The sequence below is a fragment of the Oratosquilla oratoria genome, chromosome 3, assembly GCF_046742065.1.
Source record: "Oratosquilla oratoria isolate Oo_2021 chromosome 3, ASM4674206v1, whole genome shotgun sequence".
NCBI lineage: Eukaryota > Metazoa > Arthropoda > Malacostraca > Stomatopoda > Squillidae > Oratosquilla > Oratosquilla oratoria.
Genome location: NC_134779.1, coordinates 64,587,748 through 64,598,610, shown reverse-complemented (window position 1 = coordinate 64,598,610; position 10,863 = coordinate 64,587,748). Strand labels below are relative to the sequence as shown.

The 10,863-nt window shown below is 41.1% G+C and overlaps 1 protein-coding gene across 1 annotated transcript in view; it reads left to right on the top strand.

Moving 5' to 3' along the window:
- The first annotated feature begins 1,495 nt into the window (after positions 1–1,495).
- Positions 1,496–10,863, top strand: part of LOC143023402 (uncharacterized) — a 16,220-nt gene continuing 6,852 nt past the window's right edge. Inside the window, exon 1 of the mRNA XM_076181927.1 lies at positions 1,496–1,653. Within this exon, the coding sequence (XP_076038042.1) occupies positions 1,647–1,653 (7 nt within the window). The 5' untranslated portion in view covers positions 1,496–1,646. The remainder of the gene's footprint in view (positions 1,654–10,863) is intronic.

Sequence of the window (10,863 nt, the reverse complement as noted above, 5' to 3'; positions counted from 1 at the left end):
TATTAGCTAATATTAGCAATATTAGCAATTAGCTAAGTTATCTGGTCCCCTCATTCTCCCCCGCAAAAAAAATAAAAATAAATAAATAAATAAATAAAAAAAAATCGTCTTTTTTACACTCACCTTTTTCTTCTCGATTTTTCTCCTATATTCAACGAGTTATAATGTCACAATGATGAAGCATGCAGGAACCTTTCCCTCCACATCCTTCTTCTCTTCCTCCTTCTCCTCCTCCTCTGTCTCTGCTTCTTCTCCTCCTTCCACCCCTTCAATCCCCTCATCCCCCTCCTCCTGTAAGTATTCTACTCGTATTCCTTCATTTCGCTTGCGATATTTGCTTTTATGTCTATCCTTTTCTTCTTTAGACAATCAACTACATTTTCCATTCAACTTCCTTACTGTTTTCCAGCATGTTTTATGCAGTCGGTATTTTAGGGGCTTCAGTGACATCCTTACTGATCAGAGTCACGCAGTATTCTTGTATGGTTAAAGACTAACCTCCATTCAAAAGAAGAAAGTCATTAACTTTTAACGTCTACTTCTATCCCTTCGTTCTGCTACCCTTCTGAAATCCCTCCAATTACTGTACAACAAATTTACAACTCGACATATTCGGTGCGATATTGTTCCCAAAGTTAGAAGCGCTGGTTATTACTGACAAAATACCAATACCTAAGACCTCCAACAAAGAATTCATGTAAGAGACCTAGAAAGAGTCTCCCACGTGGTGATACATGAGCATCAATACTCGTATAATGTCTTCATACCTAAGCGACCTCGTGTTCTGGTTGGGGTTTTTGTGAAAGGCTTTTCAGGCAGTTCCCACTTACTCCAACCCAACTGCTGCTCAGATTCTCAAATAACCTCATATCTGCAACCCAAAGGCGCGGCTGTGGAACTCAACCCTTTGGGATATAAATGTTGAAATTTCATAATTTTATAGATCATATTCTGGGTAAATCAAATACATTTTAGTCTCTCTGCCGCTCAACGACTTCTTTCAGCGGGGACGTCAAAGAGGAGTCTAGGAGTCGAAGTTTAAGACTCAAGGGAAAAGGGTTTTAGGACACCTTAACCACCCAGAGAGGAGCAAAACGAATAGAGAGAAGCTACAAAAAAAACAAGAGAGAGAGAGAGAGAGAGAGAGAGAGAGAGAGAAACAAGTACCTCTGTGACTCAAAGAAACAAAGGTTGTTCAGATGAGACATGGACCAATACCCAACCTCTCCAAGTTATCTCTGACACACCGGACATAGCCCAGTGCCTCTGAGGTGATAGAACCGTGATAGGAAGAACAAAAGAGGCTATGCCTCCCTCTAGTTAGGAGGCCAAAGACAAACGGTCATACGTGGGTGGAGAGAAAGTCTCAGAACGACCGATCTAAAACTTTATCGGCTGTAACTACGAGAAACTTGAAGAGTTAGGGAAGAGGGAGGGGAAGGGAAGGGGGGAGGGGAGGGGAAGGGAGGGGAGAAGTGCCAAGGCTAGTGGATAGTGAGAGTAAAAATGTGGTGGGATCTTGATAAAGAGTTAGGCGAGCAGAGCTCCGATAAGATAAGGAGGATGGCTTTTGGGTCGCCATCAAGCTGTCCGGTTCGCACTCGTTGTCCGGCCTCGAGAGGAGAAGCGAATTAACGTCACACACCATGTCAGGTAAGGAAGAAAATAGTTGATCACTTAGAGTGAAACACTGCCGCCCGTTTCACATCCAGCTAGGAGGTTGTTCTTTTGTGTATATATATTTTTTTCGGTAGTAACTACTCAATTATAATCACATACCAAGGCCCACCTGACGTGGCTTTCTCTTTATGCATATGGGTCCTAATAACCACCAAATAATCTCAGGGAATTTAATTTCTATAGATTCAAACTAGTTTTGTTGATGTTATTGCTATAATCAATTAAATATCTCTGGGCATTGATTTCTTTACAAATAACACCTACTGTGACATCAGCGCCAAAGTTCTTCTTAAACCATTCGCGTCGATATTTTGATTTAGACATTTCGTTCCAGTTAACTATATGTAATTTCATTCAGTTGAAGGAGAACTCTAGACGTTCAAAGTATTTCAATACTTATTGTAGCTGCCGTCAGGCGATTTCATTAGTTTTGAAGGAAACACACACATGTTTACATACACACACACACGCACACACACACACACACACACACACACACACACACACACACACATATATATATATATATATATATATATATATATATATACATACGTACATATAATGTTTTTTGAGTTTTGTCTGTCATCAGCCGATTTTATTCAGCTTAAAAGAACTTCTCAATGAGTCAAATCGTTAAATCTTTATTGATTAACCATTTGTGGCCTATATTCAAATATTACGCTTCACCTGGCTCCCGGCAGGTAATTCTATTCACCCAAAGGAAAAGGCTCGGGGGTCATATCATTAATTATTTCTATGTTGGACTTTTACAGTCCGGCGATGATTATTTTCTTAAGAAAATTTTTGTGAAGGACTTTTTTTCTTTCTTATTTTAATCGCCTTGACAATGGTTTGGTGGGAAGAGATGTGCCGGCGTCATATTGGGTCCGTTTAATTTTCGTCTTATATTTGGCCGACTCTGAAGCCATACAACTTCAGATGGATCAGCCGACGAGGGCTCTGTGCTACGCTTCCTTTATGCCATGCTTATATATGTGTGTGTGTGTGTGTGTGTGTGTGTGTGTGTGTGTGTGTGTGTGTGTGTGTGTGTGTGTGTGTGTGTGTGTGTGTGTGTGTGTGTGTGTGTGTATTTACCTAGTTGTATTTACCTAGTTGTAATATACGGGAGGGGAGCTATGCTCGTGGTGACTCGTCTTTGTATCTCTCCGCATCAAGTTTTATCTTAAAATCTTGTATAGTGTTTGCACATACTGTTTTGTTGTCTAATTTGTTCAATTAATTAATCTCTCTGTGTGGGAAACTGTTCCTTTTCAAGTTTTTTCTTTAACTATCTTTTTTCAGTTTTTTTCCGTGTCCTCTCGTTCTACCGTTGTCCCACACTAACAGGTCATTCCTGTCTAAAACTTCCATTCCTTCCATTATTCTGCAGATAGTCAGCAAATCTCCTCTTTCTCTTCTTTGTTCCAGAGTTGGTAGGTTCAGTTTGGATAGTCTTTGTTCATATGTTAGTTCGGCGAGAGTCGGTGCTAGTTTGGTTGTCGCTCTTTGTAATCTTTCTAGTTTCTTAATATTCTTTTTGGTACTGGGTGTCCAAAGTGATGCTGCGTACTCAAGTTTTGTTTTTATTAGTGTAGTTAGTATTTTCTTTATCATTTCTTCATCCATATAAGTAAATGCCACTTTGATTGACCTCAATAAATTGTAGGTTTCTCCGAATATTTTATTTATATGCTTATCAGGTTTCATGTCCTTTCCAATCATCACTCCAAGATCTTTTTCAGAGTTTGCTTTTTTTTTTTTTCTTCTCCAATTCTGTAATCTTTTGATATTCTGTTTTTACTCTTTCCAAATTCCATTATACTGCATTTATATTAAATTTCACTTCACTTAAGTGGGAGGTGAGCCAGTTGTTGTTTGCGGACGACACTGCGCTTGTGGCAGGATCGGAGGAGGGATTGAGGAAGTTGGTGACAGAGTTTGGGAGAGTATGTGATAGAAGAAAGCTAAACATAAATGTGGGTAAAAGTAAGGTGATGAGATGTACAAGGGGTGAAAGTGGCAGTAGACTGGAAGTGAGCATTAAGGGAGAGCGACTGGAGGAAGTGGATAGTTTTAGATACTTGGGTGCAAATGTGGCAGGGAAAGGTGGAGTGAAAGTGGAGGTAGAATGTAGATTGAGAGAAGCGAGTAAATGCCTTGGTGGATTAAAGAGTGTAATGAGGAATAGACATTTGGGAATGGATGCTAAGAGGATACTGTATGAAGGAGTGATTGTGCCAACAGCACTGTATGGGGCAGAAACATGGAACATAAGAGAAGAAGAGAGAAGGAGTTTGAATGTGTTTGAGATGAGGTGTCTGAGAAGTATGATGGGGGTTACTAGGCTGGATAGAGTGAGAAATGAGGAGGTGAGGAGGAGAACGGGGGTGGAAAGGGAGCTGGGAGATAGGGTTGATGAAAGAATATTAGGATGGTTTGGACACATGGAAAGAATGAGTGAAGAAAGACTAGTAAAAGAGGCGTGGAAGGCAGATGTGGAGGGAGTGAACATGAGGGGACGTCCTAGGATGAGGTGGATGGATGGGGTGAAGGGGGCTTTGGGGAAGAGGGGAATGTCTGTTGAGGAAGGACGGGAGAGGACAGAAGACAGGGGTGAATGGAGAATGGTTGTATATGGATGATGTTGAGATAGCATGAGGTGGAATGGTCGGGTGGATGGGGGGTGAGGTAGTATGTGTGAGCAAAATTTGACGCAGCCCGAAGGGATTTCTCCCCGTCCTCTCATTTTATGCAATGGGGGGACGGAGAGTGGGGGTCGCCGATTTAATGAAGCGGCCTTGCTGTGGATGTGCTGTGTCTTGCGACACTGCTTCTGACCCAGGGCAGTGGACAAGGTGCAGGGATGACCCGTCATTCAGGAGGTGCTAAGATAAGAGGGAGGGTGGAGGGGTGTGGAGTGTATTCAGGGATGGAATGGGTGGGAATGATTTTATGCCTTTTTCTTTTTGGCTACCCCCCTTGTAAGGGGGAAAAAGCCTTGGTATATGTATGATGTATGTACTTCCCACTTTGAGTCCAATTCCATATCGTGTCCAGATCTTGTTGCAATGAGTTGCAGTCCTCTTCCGTTTTTACCTTCTTAAGTAATTTTGCATCATCTGCAAAAAAATTCATATAGCACTCCACGCCTTCATTCATGTCATTAATGTATATGGCGAACATGATCGGGGCCAGTACCGATCCTTGCGGGACACCGCTTTTTACTTCTTCCCAGTTGGAGAATTTTTCTCTAATTACAACTCTCATTTTCCTCCCAATCAGGAAGTCTTTCATCCATTCCAATAATTTTCCTCTGATGCCACCCTTTGATTCTATCTTATTTATTAATTTCCTATGAGGTACCTTATCGAATGCCTTTTGCAGGTCCAGAAAAGCACAGTCCGCCCATCCATCTCTTTCTTGTATTATGTCTACTAATCTTGAGTAAAAGCAGATCAGATTTGTTGTACATGATCTCCCTTGTCTGAATCCAAATTGATTTGGGTTCAGTATAGATTTTTCTTCCAGGTATTTAGCCCATCTGTTTTTGACAACTCTTTCACAAATGTTTGCTATTGTGCTTGTTAGTGAGACCGGTCTGTAGTTAGATGGATCTTAATCACCTCCCTTATAAATTGGTACAATGTTTGCCTTTTTCCAGTCCAATGGTACTTTTCCTTCTTTAAGTGAGGATGTGTGTGTGTGTCTGTGTGTGTGTGTGTGTGTGTGTGTGTGTGTGTGTGTGTGTGTGTGTGTGTGTGTGTGTGTGTGTGTGTGTGTGTGTGTGTGTGTGTGTGTGTTTGTGTGTGTGTGTGTCTCTGTGCGTGCGTGCGTGCGTGTGTGTGTGTGTGTGTGTGTGTGTGTGTGTGTGTGTGTGTGTGTGTGTGTGTGTGTGTGTGTGTGTGTGTGTGTGTGTGTGTGTGTGTACGCGCGCGCGATCAAGAGTCCGAATTCTAGAGGAAGATGTGTAATCATATCGCATTGTAGCTATAATGATTATTAGTTCTTTGCTTCATTAGATCTTTCAGAATTAGTTCCTAGCGACTGTGCATCGCATTATGTATGTATGTATATATACATGTATATATGTATATATATATATATTTATATATATATATATATATATATATATATATATATATATATATATATATTGTCAGTGTATTTGGGCAGGAGTTTTTCTCTAATGCATGTTTCATTAAAAGTGATGGCTAGTTGTGCATTAATAATTTTCTTAATGGTATTTTCCATATACCTTATTAAGGATTTGTTTTCCTTAGGAAGGAAATTTATGACTTGGCTGTATGTAGTCATATTAGCTAGATCGCGATTTCGGGTTCAAGACCCTTCTTCAGTAGCTATCGGGATAAGAATTAATCCAAAGATTCTAGTAAAGATCTAAGTTTTATACTAGAGTTACTATACTTGCTAATCACTGGGGGAGGTCACCTGGTATTACGGGCAGGGACGAAATGTCACGTGCGCTAGGGAGCCTCCGGGTTTGTGTTGTGGCGGAGTGTGGCGTTTTGTCTCGTAGTTGGACGAGTGGCGTTTTGTCTCGTATTGGCGTTTGTGGTGTTATGTCTCATGTTTTTATTTGTAACGGTTTGTCTCATGCTTGGAAGTGCTCTGAGGTCTTCTGCTTGTACATTTAGGTTTGGGCTCAACTCTTTAATATACAACGCTTCTAAAATTGGGAGGCGTCTATCGTCAGTACATAAATCCAAAATCTCGGTGTTTTTCTCTAGTGTCTCTCTTACTAGTGTTATGCCGTGGGCTTCTCTTAAATGATTTTTAATTAACTGATACCCCCCAATTTCTGGCTGTCAGGAAATTCCGCTGACTTCCTGCCTGACATGATAAAATCTGATAAGCTGTTGATGATAACACTCCCCCTCTCTCTCTCTCTCCCCTCTCTCTCTCCCTCCCCCCTCTCTCTCTCTCTTTATCTGCATTCCATCGCCATCTCGTATTGAAATCCATTCAAGACAAGAGAATGGTAGTCTTTTTTATTACAATTATTTTTACCCTTATTACAGCCCTTTATTTTGTGAAACCTTTTTTGTCAGGAAGTACAACCTTTACTACGTCTTACTGGTCGTCGTCAGTCAATTTTATTCAAATAAGGCGATATTCTCTACCAGTTAAAAGATCAAAACCTCTTTCGGTCTGACGATGAGGTTCCAATGCTTTCTCTGATTGTCACAAGAGGATCTAACTCCCTTCCGGAGTTAACTGCTTTCTCCACACTAAAGATTTAAACTTAGCTTACTGTGGCCCTGTTCCTACAAACTCTATCCCATAGACAGATAAAACGACCCTTTCTGAACTAAACAGAATCCTTTGGTATTGGGTAGAACAACAGCAAGGCGATTTTATTCAGCTGAGGGGGGGACCCTTGTGTGATAGTCAAATATACCTCTTCATTACAATGGGTCTTTCTAAAATCATATCCTGTCCATCGTCAGACAGTCTATTTTATTCAGCTAAGGATATTCATTTCATCACCACCTACACCTCTTTCGTACCGGGTGGTACTTTTCCTTTGATTGCGGCTGCCGCCAGGCGATTTCATTCATTTCATATCCTCAAATATAATAGCCTTACCTCGACCTACCACGTCTTATCCCCTAAAGGACCATTTACACTGTCAAACGGTTTGTCAAACCTGGTTTGTCAAACAAGTGTTTCAAGTGATGTTTGACAGTATGAATGGGATATTTATTTGTCAAACACGTGTGACAAACGTGTTTGACAACCAAATACCCCATTCACACTGTCAAACAGCACTTCAAACACCTGTTTGACAAATCAGGATTGACAAACCATTTGATCGTGTAAATGGACCTTTAAGGCCGGTTTACACGGAGTTGCTTTTGACGCTAGATGCTAGCTTCTTTATTCGCTATTGAAACGCTTGACGCGAGTTGTAAAGTTGATGTTTAATTTTATGGCAGCGTCAAACAGACGCTGCTGATCCACGATTTTAGTCGCTAGCGAATTAAGATGCTTGCCCAAAGCGAATAAATGGAGTGCCGTTTAAACGACGCTTAAGCGGGCCCTACACGATCAAAATTATTGCGCAATATTCCGTATTGTGCGATATTACTGACGGTGTAGGGATGATTCGTGATAGTTGGAACAGGAGATAGTATTCTGTGGAAACCCTTATTAGTTATAACCCAAATATCAGAAGGTGTCGGCCTAGTGGTCAATAATGTTGTACAATACGGAATATTTTGCAATAAAATTGACCGTGCAAGGCCTGCTTGATCCACTGTGATGTCACGCTTATTGTATAGTGTCCCTAAAGTTTGGGCACACAGAGGTTCCCTCAGAAGTCTCGTATTTTTATTTTTCATTCAGCACACCTCCTTTACCAAACTCCAGAAAGAGAAGTTAAGGGAGCTGAGGCATGATGTACAAGGAGACAACGAAAAGGCCATTCCACGTCAATTAGTTTTGGGTAATAATATTTTCTGCGTGTCCAGACTTTAGGGTCACCCTGTATAGCCTATTTGTATCTTTACTACAGTGGTCGTCCCTTAGATAAATACAGTTGTCTAGTATGAACCAGAATAAAGAGTGTAAAGTGAGTCACTAGGCCGAAAGGTTGGTGGCTTGAGGAAAAACAGAGAGAGAGAGAGGGAGACAAAGAGAGAGAGAGAGAGAGAGAGAGAGAGAGAGAGAGAGAGAGAGAGAGAGAGAGAGAGAGAGAGAGAGAGAGAGAGAGAGAGAGAGAGAGAGAGATAGAGAGAGAGAGAGACAAAGAGAGAGAGAGAGAGAGAGAGAGAGAGAGAGAGACAGAGAGAGAGAGAGAGAGAGAGAGAGAGAGAGAGAGAGAGAGAGAGAGAGAGAGAGAGAGAGAGAGAGAGAGAGAGAGAGAGAGAGACTTCACTAGCCGTTGTGGTTTACAGATGTCAGAAAACAGTTGTTCATCTTCAAGTCGATATCATAACTTAAGAGATTCCATGTAGCTTTTAGGTGACCCTCAGCGCTGAACAAGTTAATTAGAAAAATAAAAATGACCATTCAAGGGAAAAATGATAGAACCCAAAAGTGTAAGTAAACGGAAAAGGTATTCGAGGGCCACTTCTTGAAGAAAATACCCATATAAGGTAACGACGCCCATGGACAAGGTCGTAGACCTCAGAGATGTGAATGAACAAGAGAAAGCATAATATTCTGTAAATGTTTATGAGTCATCCAGAAAGCTTCTCCGTCTGCCCCCATGGCCTCCAATGCTTCCCTCCATTAGGTTCCTCCACATTTGTCTACTTCTTTACGTTTTGCGACACCTTCATGTTTTCTGTACACCATTTCTTTGTCATTTTCCCCTTCCTCTCTCCCTCAATTACTCCATCTATCACTTCCACTCTTGTCTGTTTGTATTCATCCTCTTTGCTTTCACTCTTTCAATACACTTCCTCTTCCACTACACTTTTTCTATCTTTCCCTTGTCTGTCTTTTCTCGTCCCGTCTTCCTTCCATGTCCTCAAATATACATTTCTTTTCCACTAATTTCCACTTTGCTTTTTCTCTCTCTCCTCTTTCTGCACACTTCCTCTAATACTTCCATTCACCATTTTCCTTTCTCCTCATCTTCTTCCTCTTTTTATCACTTCCTCCTCCTTCTTTCTCCGTAACTTTCTTCACATCTATTCTAATACCTACCTAAGATTCTATCTCCCTCCCCCATTATCTTTTCTCCCCTTCCTCCATCATTTGTCCTTGTGCGAAGGACAAACTTACTGTGTATCTTATCACCACAGGAACTGATAAGGGTCCAACGTGCCTTCAAAACGTCTTACATAGAACAAAAATACACTTGAGACCAGCCACAGGCCCTTGGGTACACTTCTAGATTCTTTACCAATATCTCCTTTTGTCCACCTGACATAAACACTGAAGAGAGAAAGAGAGAGAGAGAGAGAGAGAGAGAGAGAGAGAGAGAGAGAGAGAGAGAGACTTCATTACAAAGGACCAAATAGAACAGGGGCCAGAAGCAGGCCCTTCGGAATTCATCAAAATAATTTGTCAAAATTTGTATTTACCTAACAATGAAACAAGCGAGACAAGTAAATGAAAAGATCAAATGAGAAGACTAAATCAATAAATAATAAAAAATTACTTAAGGGAAAGGGCTAATAGGGCTAATCAATGAGCAGAGGTTTTCCTTATGTGAATAATTCGCCTGGCGATAGCAAAAACATATACACAAGGCATGAATAGCAAAGAAAAAAATGGTTAACCCCTCTTGTTGCGTTTTACGAAACTGATCTTTCTTCTAGCTCCCGCCAGGCAATTTTATTCAATTGAGGAAGATGATGGAATAGGAAGGAAGAGTTCCTATTATCCCGAAAATAACTCCATCGACCCATCCATCTGTAGACTTGTGTTGTTCTACATTAGTTTGGAAGCGTTGAGATAAAGGCGTTGCTTAGGTTCTCTTTATTTGGTAAGTCTTGACAGTAGCGTAGTCAAGCCTTGTCTGACTCTTGCCACTTAGGGCGCGACGAAGAAAATGCGTGTCGGTTGCCAACACGGTTATAATTACATAAATCTATTTTCCTTATGACTAAATTTATGTACAGTATAGAACTGAGTGTGAGCACCCAGTATAATTTATAGATACACATATATACATATATACAGAAAGAAACATTATCCTATCGACGTAATTAATAACTTGTCTTAAGGTAACATTGCATGACCGATTCTCTGATTGGGATGCAGGTGGCTTTGACGGTCGGAATCTGAGGTCAAGCCAAAGTGACCGCGGGTCGGATCAGACAATGGATGGTTCGTTGAAGCTTGCTGATACCACCAAGATCTGACGTCGTGTAGCTAATGCATGCGCGTTCGCGTGCGCACGCTAGTATAGAATGAATCAATGACACTCAATCTACAGGTATTTCTAGCAACAGAGCACCTCCTATAAAGACTTGGTTCTGGCTGCCGCTAGATGATTTTATTAACCAGTTGTCGTCTATGTGTGTGTGTGTGTGTGTGTGTGTGTGTGTGTGTGTGTGTGTGTGTGTGTGTGTGTGTGTGTGTGTGTGTGTGTGTGTGTGTGTGTGCGCGCGCGCGCGTTCTGGCATCCTCCTCCATGCAATTATATATTCAGCCGAGGAAAATTCCTACAAATGTCACGCTTACCTTTTCAACGTTTATATTATT